Consider the following 17,363-nt stretch of genomic DNA (forward strand, 5'->3'; position numbering starts at 1 on the left):
GGTATGGCTAGATCTGGAAGAGAAAATTTATAACCTGCAGCTTAGATGTCAGATGTAACAGTCTTAAGTACAAGATAACGTGCTACTGGAGGTATTGTCTTCAGGAGAGACATCAGGACTCACTGGCCTCAAGTTTACAAATCAGATGACTCCGTTATGCTGAAAATCCTGTTCGATTTGAAGCTCAATAAAACTGTTTCCTCTTCCTGCTTTAAATTGCTATGCTGTATTTCTTTTGCTTTGCCAAACTGTTTTAACATTCCAGCAAGAGATAGCTTTGGTATTGTGTTTGCATACTCCAGATGGGAAGCACATCAAAATGATTTTGGGTGAAGGGTATGATGTTAAATGTTATTCAGTTGCTACTAATTAAGAACACTGAAGCACCATAAAGCATGCTGGAAGAAATGGGAAATAGTTTTCAGTTGTAACAGGGACAAATTAAGTGGGAGCTACTACTATCAGAAAGACTAAAGGACAAGGCAACATGCATGGCACTTCAGCAAACAGGCTGGCACTTTTCTTTTTGGTAAAAACTGTGTATTCACCAGACTTTGGAGAACAATTTTCTTAAGGGAGCATTGGGTTTATCCCTACAATTATAAGATAGTACCACACTATAGCAGCTGTCTGTATAAATGTATCTTCTTCATGAGTTTGCATATGATGTATGTGCATCCAACAATATATAACTCAGACCTACTTCTTTGGTGCTTCTCTAAGAACTTGGTCTTGAGAATCAAGTCCCTTACCGTTCACAACGCATTCCAGTATAGCCTTCTTTGCAGAGACACTGTATTTCTTCACCATTTGCCACACAGCCAGTTGCAAACCTTCAAGAAGAAACCAAAATAATTTTTGCAAAAACATAAGCAGATTTTACACCCCAGAGACTGAAATTAAATGGTTTTGTAATTAAATGTTTTCCATACCATCAGTTTATTTTCAGCTAAATTAATCATCAGTACACCACAGAATAACAGAATCACTTGTGCTGGAAGGGACTTTAATGGCCATACCTCCAGCTCCCCTGCAATGAACAAGGACACCTACAGGTAGACAGAGCCTTGTCTGGCCTGACCTTGAGCATCTCCAGGGATGGGACATCCACCACCATTCTGGGCAACCTGTTCCAGTACTTTGCTACCCTTACTATAAAAACCTTTTTCCTAATATCCAGTCTAAGTGTCTCCTCTCTAGGTTCTTTTATTTCTCCAAATATTTGACTATTTGACAAATGATTTGACTATTCCTTTGAATTCTTTTCCACATTTCCTTGAAATGTTATCCTTAGACCAAAAAAATAATGATTTCCTGACCCTCTGGGCTGGGTATAATAGCTCACTACCCAAAGAAATGACCAAAGTAAACCTTAATAATGATGCAAAATAAAACAGCTCTATGCAGCTATTTTATCTTACCAGGCAGGAATCAATACCCTGTGCTGAACAAAGTTTCTTCCTGTTCAGATAGCCTTTTTTTTTTTTTTTTTTTAATGGATTGAAACATTAGAGGTTACTTTTTTGTAACTAATAGCATTTGTTTTATTTTTAACTTAAAATGGAGTTGCACACCAATCTGAGGAGTTACTTCAGATAACACAATGAACATTTTTGTCTGTTCTTTCTGGAAGATTTGATTAGATTCAAATTTTTCTTGGAAGCAAAACTACTACTTGGCCAACAATTGGTAAGGAGAAGGAAGGAGGTGAACTGAGGATAGACCATGTTTGCTACTTTCATTTTTTAACTTACTAGCAATAGTTGCATACAGCAACTCCGCGTTAAATAGAGATGTCTTCAATAAGAATTCTAAATGTTTTGGAGTAGGTGGAAAATTGTCAACTCCAGTAATGACAGGTGGAGTGCATTTTTTACATAATAAATGTTCTTTATCACTTCAATGTGCATCTATAAAGTTACTGCAGGTTTCGTGGTCTCTTTAGATATTTCAGCACTCTTAAACCAAAAGTTGAGTAAAAATATCTTCTTTCAGCCTCAGGCAAGCACCTGCAGAAGAGGCTAATGCTGTCAAAAACAGACATACTGGAGAGGTCTCTGACAAATGAAAAAGCTGACTAGTGTCTGCTAGCGTAAATCTGTTAGTTATGGGTATCTGGTGTTTTTATTATCTTCTGTATCTTAATTTTCTGAATTCATCAAAAAGGCTACTTTCATCATTGCCACCTATTTCCTATCTAGATGGTGTTAAATGTGAGTTTAAAGATAACTTACATGTTACATTACATTAAAAAAAGATTCTGGATATGCTTAGTAGTGGAAAAGGCTTCCATCCTATATTACTCACTCGTGTGATTGTAAATAGGCACATTACAAGTGCCTGGAGATCTTCCAGGTCATAGCAGCATATCTTTGGTTTTCAGCAACTGAATCAAAATTGAAATATTCAGCTTACTTTATCAGGCAATGCCATGAGACAGAAAACCAAGTTACTGCTGGTCTAGTATCTCAAAATGGGTCTGATGCCCCACTATGTTCAGTGATGCATGAACATAAGCAAAGAATATATCTTCTCATATTAGCAAGATTTTGTTCTTCCCTCCCCTCTTCCCCTCCCCCACCCTTTACCCTCTGTTTGGCTTCTCACAATATTTTACAGTACCTGTTTGTGTAAGGGCAAGGACATATTCGACAGGAACCTTGAGTGGCATCTCCAAAATAACCATCTTTACACAGCTCGCATTTTTCCCCAGCAGTATTATACTGGCAGTTCTTAGAAAGGAAACAAACAAGACAATTAACAGCGCTTTCCCACTCAATATGGCTTTCTTATTATTTTAAATAATTATAGCAGATTTACTTAGAGGAAAAGTATCCTCTTCCACAAAACCAATTATTTTTCACTAAACTACTTTAACTACCAGGACAGACTGATCCTAACCATTCTCTAACTGTAGGAAGCACATCTTACTATTATGAAAAAGCAACAGATAAGCAAGCAGTACAAAATATATTTTAAAGAAATTCCATCAGATGCATGGCTTGTCAGTGACCGTAACCTTAACACACTCTCTTGGTATCTCAATGGTATCTACAAAAAATTCAGAGTTTAAATGCACCTTTAAATTTTGCATCTTAACGCTAATTAGAAGACAGATATAATTCAAAAGCAGGCAGTGAACTGAGCTCAAGAACATTCTTAAAAATCCCTTGAAATCACTATCAAAACTAAATTTCTTCTCAGATTCAGATCACAATTAATTTCACACACTTTCTCCAATGTGCATATAATTTGTAACTTGGAATAACTGTAATAAATAATGAGAAGAAAAGCTTGTAAAATTAATTAAAACTGATATAATTGAAGTATTTTTCCATGACAAAATTGTGGGAAACTATAATTTATTTTAAGAACATTTTTATTCCTGGTGTTGTCCAAATGTCAAACACATTTATATATTATGGGGAAAGGATAAGCAACTTGCTTTTCCTTTATCTAGGGAGGTACTAATTTAAAATAGAAGCTATTGAAATACGTTTTGAGCAGCCATAGAAATTCAGTGTAACCAACATCTATGAGGCCTTCATGCTCCCTAGTTCTATAACTGTTTTCTTCAATGTGCAACAGACTAATCCAGTGTTCCACTGATCGGAGTACATAGTAATAGAGTGAAAAACCGAAACAGAATGTGTGAAAGTGGCTGAAAGCAGTCACTGAGTAGGACACACTCCCACTGCAGGGACACTGACTGAAAGCTATGCCTGAGGGCCCTATTGCTGTGATTTGCAGCAGACAGATATTTTCCCCTGCAGATGAACAACATTTCTGTCTTTCCCATCTCCTCTTAAACTGCATTCTCCTCCACATTTCTTCACACCCAGACTCTCAAATACATCAACAGCCCTTGCACCAGACCCTGTACATAGTAACCCATAATTTGCTTTGGTTTATTATTTGGTTATGTGGCTCACTTGTGAAAGGTTCTGGGGAAGAACAGGAAAAGCTCCAGTTCATATATGGGGCGCTAACTACAGGAAGTTGAAGAAATATGAAGACACTATCAATTCAAAGATGTCTACAGAAATTGAAGCAATTCCGTACATATCTTAAACTCCTTTCAGATATTTCACATATAAGCCATTCTGAATGTGCATCACAGTGTTTCCCCTAGCTACGTGGCATATACAGAGTGAAGAAGATAACCCAGTGCTCCCAAGGCACAGTGAAATGAAGACAGAGCAGCAGCTCCCACACAGGTCTTCCTTAAGGTTTCTTAGGGCTTGCATGGGAGAGGAGAGCACAGATAGCTCCTAAGTCACAGCATCTCTCAGCTGTCCACTACTGGGAACTCTCAGCTGACTTCCAGACACCCATGTGCATGTCAGAATACAGTATGCTACGACCTCAACAGAAACACTTACAGACATGGGAGTATGTGACATAAATTAATATCCCATGGGAAGAGAAAGTCCCAGTACCATGCCTTTCAGCGAGGAAGGAAGGGACCACAAGGAGACAAAGCCTTATTTTTGACAGAAGGCCAGCTTTTCCTTACAGATGAGAACCAGCCCTTCTGTCTACTCCATCTCCTCCTATCCCTCATCTTTTCCATTCTAAAGGGCAGCATCCCTGTCCTTCCACCGCCATGCAGCAGATAGTTGTTGCACTAGCTGAGGAGCACTATACTGCTGCCAGGAGGAGTCAGCTTAACCCAAACGTCCTTGTATGGAGGCTATCATTAAAGAGCAGCTGACATGGGAAGGTACTGAATCCAGTGCTCCAATTGAGGGGCAGGAATGAGAAGGCCAAGCTTTGCATTTCAGATATGAAAGTGGACAGAAACTTGATGCTTCTATGCTGCCTTCTCAGCACTGCTACAGGTCTTTGATGGCTTTCGCATACAGAGAAGAATTTGCTCCTTATTAGATGCAAACTCATGGTGGAAATACAGTCCCTCTAGGCTTTAGATGTTCATCACATTACAGTGGGTGACTTCGCTTGCTTTAAATTTTGTCTCAAGGCTACGTGCCGATTTATGTCTATCCACCTGAAAGTTGATCCAGCTGTGAGGAGGGAGAGATAAAGAGAAACATAAAACATATATTTCATGAGACAACTGTGAAATTTGTACTTTTCTGGCTTCAGAATTTTCATTAGAACTAAAACTTCCTCGTCTCTATGGTTCTGCTACAGCACTTTCCTGTCATGGCCTGCCCAGCCTCACCACAGCATCAGACTGTAAGTCATTCGCCAGAATGTGCTGAATTGGTTTATAGCTTCCTCTGAAGCACCAGGGTTGGCTGAAACAAAGTCGAGAGGAATTACATAATGCATAGGAATGCACCGCAGGCAGAATGGATTCAGAATGAACAAGGAAGAAATAACAGAGAAAACAAACCATGAAAGATTCTGGCAAGGTTCTTGTTTTCACTTAGGTAGTATGTGAAAAATTAGGGAAAAAAGTTCAAGTAAGAATTTATTCAGAAAAAAAACTGTTCAAAGGACTGTCATAGATGCAAGCTAGAGAAGCACAGTCAGTCCAGATGTCACACTCCTCAGGTCACTAGGGCTTATCAGCTCCTTTGAGTTTGTTTTACCTTTAACACGGTGTGCCAGGGAGCAGACTCTGCCCCGATATATCTTCCATAACAGTTGGCATATTCTAATTAATCTAACATTTATCTTCTATCATTCACTTCGCTATTTTTTTAAGCTGTAAATTTATATTAGCAGAGATTTAATGACACTAATTAAACAGGAGATTCTGTGAAGAATAGTGTATGAATGCACTTTTTGTCATTCCCAGCAAATCCTAGTATATATCTATAAAACTAAAGATTGCATATGCAAGGATAAGGTTCCAAAATTACTGTAAGTATCTGAAAACACTTACAATGTGCTAATTTGGTGACATTATGAAAGGGAAAGGGAAAAAAAACAACAAAAACAAGGGTACAAATGGTTCTAACCACCTACAGTTATGTTAAACATGCATAACATAAATGTTTATACAATTTAGGCTCCTTTGCAGTATAAGATTCAAAGAATGAGGCATAGAAGGGTTATTTTTAGCTGCAAGGAATCTAGCAAAGCTGCACATTCTGTCCTGCAGTATGGTACATGTTTTTGCCCTGATTTTTTTTTCAGATTCATTTTTTGAATGTTTTATATTTACTTACGATACATTTCCCAGTACCATCATGGCACCTATTTGAATTTCCATTGCAGTTGCAAGGGACACAGCGTCCAGTAAATAATCCTTTATTCTCACGATAAAATCCAAGGCCACATTCCTAGAAGTGAAGAGAGAAAAAAAAAAAACAACAGTGAGCACTGGCAGAAAGAAACTTTTACAGGTTATGAGATGAGTATCGTGAAATTGCCATTTCCAGGGAGGAACAGAGTTGTACATTGCTTGATGAATTGTTTTTAAGTCCACATTATTGCTTAAGTAGTTTTTTAACTCAACAAATAGCGATGAAGAATGGAGGTAATGAGGTTTCAGCCCAAATATCCGTGCCTTGTGCTCTACACTTTGTGGTAGCAGCAATTTAATTTTGACTCTAACCTCTGAGCAGAGCACTTTTCCTGTGGCTATGTACAAAGGTGTAGAACATGACTTTTAAACCACAGAAAAAAGAGTTGATAGTTTCCTACCACAGTGCTCTCAAAGAGGATCACATGGAAGTCTCATGTATTAGCCAGTGGTTATGTGAAATCTTGATATTAATTTAACTGCCGTGTATTCCTTGGAAATATTTCTATGATATATCTTTTACATGAATTCATCATGACTTCCAAAATAAGTTCACCTGGAGCTAAACAAAGCCATGCTTAGACAAAGAGCTGGGTGATCTTACAAAACATACAGCAGTCTAATTTTTAAGTACAGGCTTGTCCCAGAGCCACGGGAAGCATGAAAAGAATGTTCAGCTACTGAAAGCACATGAGCAGAAACACAGCATGTCAGATCAAAGTTGGGTTTAAACAGGGGGTGGAACCAAAGGAATGAACGTTATGAATGAACCAAGAGAGATTCAGTTTGCTAGCCTGCACCAGATAGGTATTAACTATCATTTAAAAACCAGAGTTTTGCTTGGCATGGGTAGAAAAGTACAAGGGTAGGGCAAGTACAAGAAATTCTTCCTGGGCACAAAGCCTTTCCATACACAGACCAATTTAAAAATTCATGCCCATATTCTTTGCTAAATATCCTCCCGGCACACTCACAACACATGAGCTTTTATTTCTTACACTTTTTCACTAGTAACTAAGCCAGCACAGTGCAAGGAAGGTGAGATGTTGTGTGGAAGCGAGCAGAAAGCTGTGCTCCCCATGAAGAAAGCACCTCCCAGATTCTTGCCCGCAGGTAATGCAGCTCTGCACTGTACCTACACTTCACCTGTAACTCACAAAATAACATTCTGGAAAAAGTCACAATGAAACTTCAAAACCATACATCTTTTTTCACGCAGTTGCACCACCAAGACTGATGGGAATGATCTGAAGAGCAAAGAGTTTGAGGGACAGTGCCTCAAATCACATGCCAGTTGGTTGAGACGAAAGTATTTAAGCAGGGACAGAAATAACCAGTGAATTTATTGACCACATAACTAGAGAGGAGAAAACAAAAAATCACCTCTTCCAAGCATATTCCAAAAGGAATACTGAGTTATCATTGTTTAAACAACAGCTGGTAATGCCATATTTGCTTTCCTCACATACGGAATAAACGAGAAAAAAATGTGTGCAGAATACTAACAACATCAACAGCTCTTTTTACATTGACTTCAGTGTGAGCAAGGACTTTATTTAGAATGAGCATCCTCACTTGAAAATTTTCAGATATATTTTTAAAACAACAGGGAGCCAGTATATACAGCTTTGAAGAAACCAGGGACTGAAAAACATTAAACAGCATGACTAAGTAAAATATAGGTTCTAATGTATATAGATTTTTTTAAACTGAAAGTCCTATTTCAGAAAGCAAGATGAATCACTTGAGCCAGAAACATATAAAAGTGCATTTGAAAAAAAAATCTACACAGCTTTTTTTTTTCCCTATTTACATTCTCTTTAAAGTTTAAACCAACACACTTGGAGTATGTGGGCAAGATGTTGAAGAGGCAACATTCTTCATACTGAAAAATTTATTCCACATGAAGAGAAACCTCTAAGCACCTCCAAGTACTTGGAAGTTCAGGCTGATTTTTTTCCAGTAAACAACATTTTAAGAGAAACTACATGCACATACTTCTGTTAGTAAATTACTGTGAGACGTACGGAGATTTGTCTTATTACTTGTACATGTTATAAAAATTGATCATATGAAAATCAGAGAAAAAGCAGAAGAAAGTAAGGAAGAAAAAATAAAAAGAACAAATTACCTGTCTCAGATAAAAATCCCTTTGAACTTGTTGCTGTTGACTTCTATCCGGAAGATGAGGAAACAATAACCTCTGCTGCATAGCTTGTGCTAAACAACACCCCATGGCTACTAAAGCAACAACTTGCCAGCCTATGTTCTTCAGCCCCTCTGCTTGGGCCATCATTTTATTTCAGCTCAACAGTTAACATACAGTATTCTTTCAGTATTCACACGTTCCTTGTACGTTCTCTTATTCCCCAGCTTCTGACTCAGATTAATGAGGCTGTATGCTGAGATGGGCCCCACCTTTAAACTTTATACGTGAGTCAAGTAGTACAGCACACATTGCAGTTCCTGAAGTTAACAAACAACTCTGCAGTTCCTGCTGCTCGATATATACCTAACTCAGGGTGTGGCAGGCATCACCTTCTCTCCAGCTAATGCAGTCAGACAGAGCTAGATGATTAGCACAGTAAATCACTGCCTGAGTAATGCTGCATAAACACAGAGCGCTTACGAATTACCCAGGTGAGTGTCTTGATCACTTCCTTTGGCTATGTATTTTCAACAGTATATGTAAAAAAAATATCCATCTTAGTTTAATACATTGAAAGCAATGGGATGGCAGTAGGCACTTCAATCAATTCTCATTTTGCACGTGGCAGAGAGTATCAGATGTGTGAAAAATAAGTTTCCAACAACATTTCCAAAACGACATTTGACAGATGATGAATAGCTACCCTGAGCAGCGGATGCACATAGGGGACATAAGCCAGCTGTAAACGTTTTGTTCAGTCTGTCTGCAGCTACTCCAGTGTAGCTATTATTCTTTAATTCTCATTTAAAAAACGTTTGCAAGGTTAGTGCAGCAATTGCTGCTTCGTGGCAACCATCAACCACTTTCTGAGAGAATAATTCCTCATATTTAGTGCACTTTGCACAATGCCTATCTCTCCATACTTTATTCTGCTGTGAAGTGATAGCCAAAACAATTACATCTACAGTATCAGAGATAGGATAAACAACTGAGGCTATGATTTCACCCTTCTTCAGACAGCAGCATTATTCTGCATTGTTCACATTATCTTCCAGAAAAATATCTCCAGTTTTGCAAATATGTTAACTTCAACGTTCAAACATTTTCCTATAAAAATAGGGTAAGTGTCAGTCGTTATCAGAGTAGGACAGTATTCAGGTTGCTTCCCTTGGACAATGTTATAGTGTCTTATACATACGAAATGACATTCACAATTCCATAAAGACAGTTAAGAGTTGAATAGCCTTACAGGGCTTCTTAGACAGTGAAAGTATGTGAGCCATCAAAAGTGCACATACATAAAAGAACTACATTTAAGTACTTTAATAACTAGCCTGTTTCTCTAACTAAACCAGTATGTATAGCTGTAGGCAAGACAGCAGGTAATGGTGTGGTATGGAGACAATCATTTCCTACCTGACATGAGTCACCAGTGTACTCTGGAGGGCAGGAGCATGTCTCTACATTGTATGCAATGCTGCCACTTCCTGTGCTGGTCGCTTCTTCCAGCCCAACCTCACCAAGGGTTAATCTCTGAGTCTCAGTGAAGTAAAGGCCTCTGATGTGTAAAGAGTCCAGTCTAGACAGGATTATCATCAGTTCTTCTCTGGATACAAGGTTATTGCTGCTGGCATGTCTGAAGTTTCCCTGCACATTAAGGATACTAAATGAGTACAGCTTCTTAAAAAGAGAACCTGCAAAGAAGACAGGATTGACAGAAAATAATATGGGAGAAAAAAATGGGGACAAAGTCCTACAGTCCCAGTGGTGAGGGGGAAAACACAGGTCAGTAAAATAACAAAGTATGTAAACATATGGGGAAAGGAATAAGGAGTATAAAGAGGGATGTGCTTTGCAAGGTACATATGGCTTTGAGGTATCAAAAAATGAAGAAGCATACAGGTTCTTCTTCAGTCATCCAAATTGAGAGGTTGCCATTAAAACAAAAAGAAGTGAAAGAAAATGCTTTTATTTTTTAAGAATAACTGAAGAACTAGAAATCCAGACTTGAGATCTTTATTTCACATGCTTATATGCTGCTAATAGGCAGAGCATAACTGAAAACAGAATTTAGCTTGAAGAAACATCATCTTTTTGCATACATGAGACAGAAATAACTCAGTTTGATTTTCTGGGCACAGATTTAAGGAAGGAATAATCCCTGCTAGCTTCACCTTCTCAGATGTTGGATGCCCAATCTAAACTAAGCACCTAGACTCCTTTGAGAGGTAGAGAAGAAAAACAGGTAACAATTCATTCCATCAGTTTCAAACTAAAAAGAGGGGAGATTTAGATTAGATGTTGGGATAAATCTTTCACTGAGATGGTGGTGAGGTGCTGGAACAGGTTTCCCAGAGATGCTGTTCAATGCCTCATCCAAAAAAATGTTCAAGACTAGGTTGGATGAGGCCCTGGGCAGCCTGATCTAGTGGCTGATTTAGTGACTGGCAATCTTACCCATGGCAGGGGATTGGAACTAGATGATATTTAAGGTTTCTTTCAAACCAAGCCATTCTACAATTCTGTGATCCCTATTAAGTACACATCTGGGGCTGTACTGAGTCATCTTCCATTAGTGACTGATTCAGTATTACACCACTGGCTCTGGAGGGAGTACTAAGGACTACAGTTGGACAAAGTGCCTAACTCAGATGAGCAAAAACTAGGTGGGGCGAAACAGAACCTAGGTTCAACATAGCAGTAAAGAGAGAAAATCTTATTTAGAACCTGCAGTATTGAAATTTATATTAACATTATAAGTATTTGTAATTTATTTATATATTAACCTGTAAATTTTTACGTACCACGGGAACGAAAAAGGAAGGCTACTCCATTTCCATTTCTTACCTCAACTAACTGCACATGGCCATAATATTGACGATCGGGCAGAGGGTTGTTAGGATCCACATAAACAATCTCCATTTGCTGGCCCTGCACGAGAATAAGGATGTAACATTACCATAAAAAGCAGTAAAAATTTTGCCATAGTTATCAAGTAACAGGAAAAAAAATCATGGTATTGGGATTGCTTGAAAGAAATAAAAACAGTATTTCAAAACTTACTGTTAATTTTATTTCAGGTTTCTTATCCAGAAGAACCATGCCTTCACTAGGTAAGCCAAAAGATTTCACTTGGTAACTTATGAAGCCACCATATGAAGAAAGCTGGAACAAAATGCACATAATCAGAAGTACTATACTGTACTGTTGCTTGATATTAATATAATTTGTGTTCAAATTCACCACACCTCAAGAATTCTAAGTAATATATTATATTTTTGTTCTTTAGGGCAAAAAGTATATATTTTCATCCGAAAAACATTCATTTCCAATTTACTTTGTGTATTTGATGCTATGTTTCAGTGATAGTGTTTTTTTGATAGCTACCAGTGCCATTTTATTTCTATATCTTGATTCATGCCATCTGTGTCATGCAAAAAAAAATCACATAATCACATAAATGTTATTCTTCCCCAGGCTACAGAACAAATCTGGTTCATCAAGAGCAGATATCAGACTGATAATTAAATTGGTAGTTTATACCCAATGAATAATCATGGATAAGGCAAAGAAACCATGCTTGAATGCGATACTCATCAACTAACTAATTTTCCTGACCTGCAGCAGATACAAATCCAAACAGGAAATCTTTGTTCCACTTGGTAGATGATAAGATTTCTCCTAGCAGCTCTATTGTAAGACGGTAACAGACCATTGTTGCAGGCTGAGCTGAAACCACCGGTCTTTTGGCTCAGCTATAGATAACCTCAAAAGGCCTTAAACCAAACCAAACCAAACATTCCAGAGCATAAAACAAAGACTTGGGCAATCTTGTTTGAATCATATGTCAAACAGCTTCTCCAGGTTGTATGAGTGATTCAGTTTAAAATACAATATACAGAGACAAAAAGATGCTCCTAAACACTCCTTGTTCCAAGAAGAGCCTACTATGAAGGTCTGTGGGTGCAAGGTGAAACAAAAACCTTGGAGAAGCTACAAAGGTGCTTTTTATGACTTGATCTCTCCAGTGCCCTTGTAGGAGCCTTTGCAGCCTGTGATGGAGAATATTGCATTCAAGAACTTTCTGTTTCCATTACCATCATCTCCTTCTCATGCAGCAATTGCTGACACTTTAAATTTCCCTTTCTCTCTTCTGATTATGGAAAAAGATGAGATCATCAAATCCACGGCATAAATTTGAGAGAATTATATGCCTGAAGTTTATACAGACAATCTACTATCTTCCCTTTGGAAGTGTGCTCTCTGTAAGGAGCTAAGGATAAAATTTTCCAGCCATTTTGAATGGGAATGATCAAAATCAGAAGCAACACTTACCAGAATTGAAAATACTTTGCTAACTCTTGATTTTGGCTAATAAACTCTACGCCACAAGCTGTAAGTGAAATATGTGAAATTGGACTCTCAGGTCGTGAGAAGCTGGTTTTTGAAGAAAAAAAATGAACAGATATATGCCATAGATAGAGTAATTAGTTTTCCATGTTTTCCTGCTTGGTTTTATAGCTTGTGCTTGTTTTGACATGGGAAGAATTGCTTTATCAGGTTATAGTGTCCTGCAGGTAGACACCAGCATTCACTCTATTTGTTTCTATATATATTGATGAATTACAACTGAAACAGACATTTCAGTATTAAGCTTGCTCCTTTGATCACAGCACTGTAATTAATGCTATTATCTTTAGCCAATTACATTTTCAAAAGCATCATTTGAAATACTGTCTATAGTTGGCCAACACAATCCAAACAATCTTGGTTTTTTGTTGTTTGTTTTGTTTGTTTTTTCCCCTCAAAAATATAAGAAAATTCAAGTAAGAGCTAATTTCCTTTAACAAGCATTTAAGGACTGTGCTATAAACCAGACTACTCTGGTAATGTATTGTTTTCTAAATGTTTGGGGGAAATGCAGGAGTACTAGTGCTGTCAACTGTCCTCTGTATTCTGCATGTACAATATTTACATTTTTCTAACATTAGAGAGGTCTTCTAAATAGAATGCTAAAAAACAAAAACAGAAAATGGGGATTACACGAATTGTAATCAGTGGCAGCTTTTGCACTCATACAGATTTTGTATTTAATTTCCTTTAAACTTTATAAACAAGAGATAGAGGGAAAGAAATAAATTGTGCTAAATACTAATGTTTCAACTGAGCTAGTCAAAATGTTTAGGATGATGGAAAATAGCATTTTCACTCTCATCATACTGAATAATAGAATGAATGACAGGCAAACTTATGAGCCTGTGAAACTACCATCTATATGGCATTTATTTTATGACTTTTGCTACTGATGTATAGCCAGTGTCTACTAAAATACACATACACAGAGTATGGCAAAAGCAGGGTAAAACTAGATGTATTTCATTTAAATCATTTTCCTTGTAAATAAAGGCCAGTCACGGCATGCCTGGTTTGATACTGTGACATACAATACAAAAACCATAGCATTGTTCTTAGTAGCTGTGTTTAAAAGCAAGCAATAAATCAATTTACATTTTGTAATGGGAACAAGAAGTTTGTTTAGCTTAGCATTATAATAGATAAAGCATGCTGTATCATGAAATTACTTAAAATGATTTTTAGACATTGCAGCAAGAAGCCTTATAATGTAAACAAAAAGCACACTGTGTTGGTCAACTGAAAAATATTTACACCTAAGCTCAGGAGAACAGGATGAAAAACATTGATCTAGTCCTTAAAATGGGGAGTAAAGAGGAACTTGAAAAAATGTGCCTTATTTAATACTATTCACACCTTTCTCATTGCTTTCTCATGTGTGATATTATGCCTGCATCTGAAAAACCTGTATGTTCTACAACTGGTTAGCAACTGTGGACACTTTTTGTTGCATGCAGTTACAAAAAGGAAGAACCCAAGACTTCAGGCCTTTCAGCTTCCAGTAGCAAGATCACCCTGGTTCCAGTCTGAGACGCTGATAATAATTAACAGCAAGCAAAGGTCTGCCTCTACCTCTAATGGAGTTAAGTCCAGCTGGCGTCCTGTTACGAGTGGTGTCCCCCAAGGGTCAGTTTTGGGGCCCATCTTGTTTAATATCTTTATTGATGACCTAGATGAGGGAATTGAGTGTACCCTCAGTAAGTTTGCAGATGACACCAAGTTGGGAGGATGTGTCAAACTGCCTGAGGGTAGGGAGGCCCTTCAGAGGGATTTGGATAGGCTGAACAGCTGGGCTGAGCTCAATGGGATGAGGTTCAATAAGACCAAGTGCCGGGTCCTGCACTTTGGCCACAATAACCCCATGCAATGCTATAGGCTTGGGGCAGAATGGCTTGAGGAATGTAGAGAGGAAAAGGACCTGGGGGTGTTGGTTGATGCTCGGCTCAACATGAGCCGGCAGTGTGCCCAGGTGGCTAAGAGGGCCAATAGCATCCTGGCCTGTATTAGAAATAGTGTAGCCAGCAGGAGCAGGGAAGTGATCATCCCCCTGTACTCAGCTCTGGTACGGCCACACCTCGAGTACTGTGTTCAGTTTTGGGCCCCTCGCTACAAGAAGGACATTGAGGCCCTGGAGCGTGCTCAGAGAAGGGCAACAAAACTGGTGAGGGGTCTGGAGCACAAGTCTTATGAGGAGCGGCTGAGAGAGCTGGGATTGTTTAGTCTGGAGGAGGCTCAGAGGAGACCTTATTGCACTCTACAGCTTCCTGAAGGGGGGTTGTGGTGAGGAGGGGGTGGGCCTCTTCTCCCTGATAAATAATGACAGGACGAGAGGGAATGGCCCCATATTGCGCCAGGGAAGATTTAGATTAGACCTGAGGAAACTTTTTTTTTCTGAAAGAGTGGTCAGGCACTGGAATGGCCTGCCTAGGGAGGTGGTTGAGGCACCATTCCTAGCGCTGTTCAAGAAGCGTTTAGATGAGGTGCTAAGGGATTTGATTTAGTACTTGGGTAGGGATAGTGATAGGAGGATGGTTGGACTAGATGATCTTGTAGGTCCTTTCCAACCTTATGAACCTACCCACGAGCAGAAAGAGAAGCAAGGGGTGGAAACAATAAGAAGATGAAAAAAAAAAACCCCAAGCATGCTTTCCTTCATGGAAACTTTAACTGACAGAGAGAACGTACAGTTTTTGAGCAAGAAATGCAGTGCTGGTGTAATGCAACAACCAAAGAAGACAACTTTCAATCTTTCAATCCTGCTTTTTAACAGCTTTTCCGCCAATGTATTAAAAGTGAAGGGTTCTTTTATTATTATTATTTCCTTCTTTTTTCTTTTTCATTTTCCTTTTCCTTTTTTTTTTTTTTTTTAATTCTGTCCTTGGCTGCTGAGTACTTGATCAATTTTTATTCTTTTGGAAGTCTGCCCAGGAGAAGATTACTCTAGGGCACGGGTGTCCAACGTTTTGGTTTGCCTGGACTGCATTCAGTGAGGATGAATTGTCTTGGGCCACATACAAAATATCTTTTTTTTCTTTTTTTTAATCAAAATATAAAATCAGAGAGCAATAAAATATAAAGTTAGCAGGCTGAGCAAGTATGCTTTAGAGAATCTAAAGTATATTCTGGCACACTGGCAAGCCCTGTGTGTTCTGAGTTTCAGGAAAGTACCTTAAGGTACCAGCTCTCTGAACCATGGCTCCTGATCATGCTTTTCACAACCTTCTACTCAAAGTCATGTGTTGTGATTGCTGTCATTTCAGGAAAGGCAGATAAGAATCTAGTGAGGGAAGAGAGAGAAGAGTACCTAAGGATACAAGAGGACTCTATATCAACAATGCCAGCACACACAAAAAAATAAAAAAAACCTAAAGAACATTTTTTTAAAACAGTGAAATTGTGTGTCTTTTACCTTCTCTCCCAGGTAAGATGGTGGTGCTTTCCAGTACAAACTATGCACTGAAGCAGGCAATTCTTGAACATCAGCCACCACACTATTACTGACTGGATTGAAAGTGACTGGAATATCAATATTTTCATCCACTGCCTCCAAGCACCAGTTCCTCATATCCACAAACTGAAAATACATAAAGGAAATAAAAGTTTGTTTCATCTTCTATTAAGCTTAACACTATATAACGGAGGGAAAATTGTTCAGACTTTGGCTGTTGTTTCATTGAAGGCTATACAACCTGTTACTTATTATTATGCTGGGGAAAAGAAAACACAATGCATATCTTCCAGAGAACCTCACAGAGTAGCAAGAAAAACAGATAGGTTTTCAAGAACAGTCTTTGGTAACCATTAGATGAAATCTGAACATCAGATTTTTGAAGATTTTTTTTTGGACATCAGATTTTTGTCCTTGCTTTTAAATTACACAGTGCCATAATGTGGATTACATTGCATCTATTAGCCTAAACCAATTTAAATACCCATCATTCTACGACTCTACTTCTCTTTCTCCTGCACTGTTTTCAGAAGTGTTCAGGGTTTTTTGTTCTTGTTTTTGAAGTCTTAACCATCTTGCCTCATTTCTACCATTTATCTATGCTGCTATCACCTTAAAATCTATCTGGGCTTTTTAAAAAACATTGGTTTTAATGATGAAGCAGCATCTGACAATAAAGCAATAGATGGCAAACAGTGATTCATAAACAAAAAGGGCAAAAGGGCCATTTCAACTAAAAGGCACATTCAGACTGTACCTAAGTTTTAATCGTGCTGCACCAAATCTGAACCGTTGCCTAGAGAATATTCCTCATCCTTCTCAACTAATAAAATTTATTTGCAATTTTAGAAGAAATCTGGCATTTCCTTAATGGAATAAATGTAGGCTCATGACAGCAAAGGAAAAATACTATTGAATACACCTTGGTTCGACGACGATTTGTGCTGCGACAGTTCCTTGTTACCCCAAAACAAAAACAAGTGGTGCATCCCTTGGGATTAGAAGAGTCCAGATAAAATGATCCAGGTCGGCAAATATCACATTCTGCACCTTCAACATTCTCCTGTTAAGGCATGGTTGAAAGAATTCTCAGTTTTCCTTTTGATTTTGGTAAGGCCCCCAAAATCTCCTGCACA

At 38.3% G+C, this 17,363-nt stretch overlaps 1 protein-coding gene across 1 annotated transcript in view; it reads right to left on the reverse strand.

Annotated features, from left to right (window-relative positions):
* LAMA3 (laminin subunit alpha 3) overlaps window positions 1–17,363 on the reverse strand; it is a 112,765-nt gene that overhangs the window by 29,647 nt on the left and 65,755 nt on the right. Inside the window, exons 37-44 of the mRNA XM_065752634.1 lie at window positions 17,150–17,290; window positions 16,189–16,353; window positions 11,430–11,531; window positions 11,214–11,297; window positions 9,783–10,013; window positions 6,141–6,254; window positions 2,623–2,732; window positions 753–833 (exon numbers count right to left, since the gene is read on the reverse strand). Of these exons, the coding sequence (XP_065608706.1) occupies window positions 753–833; window positions 2,623–2,732; window positions 6,141–6,254; window positions 9,783–10,013; window positions 11,214–11,297; window positions 11,430–11,531; window positions 16,189–16,353; window positions 17,150–17,290 (1,028 nt within the window). The remainder of the gene's footprint in view (window positions 1–752; window positions 834–2,622; window positions 2,733–6,140; window positions 6,255–9,782; window positions 10,014–11,213; window positions 11,298–11,429; window positions 11,532–16,188; window positions 16,354–17,149; window positions 17,291–17,363) is intronic.

Source organism: Cyrtonyx montezumae, unplaced genomic scaffold (genome assembly GCF_038088225.1).
Source record: "Cyrtonyx montezumae isolate F1298 unplaced genomic scaffold, pur_monq_1.0 scaffold_8, whole genome shotgun sequence".
In the NCBI taxonomy this organism is placed as follows: Eukaryota; Metazoa; Chordata; class Aves; order Galliformes; family Odontophoridae; genus Cyrtonyx; species Cyrtonyx montezumae.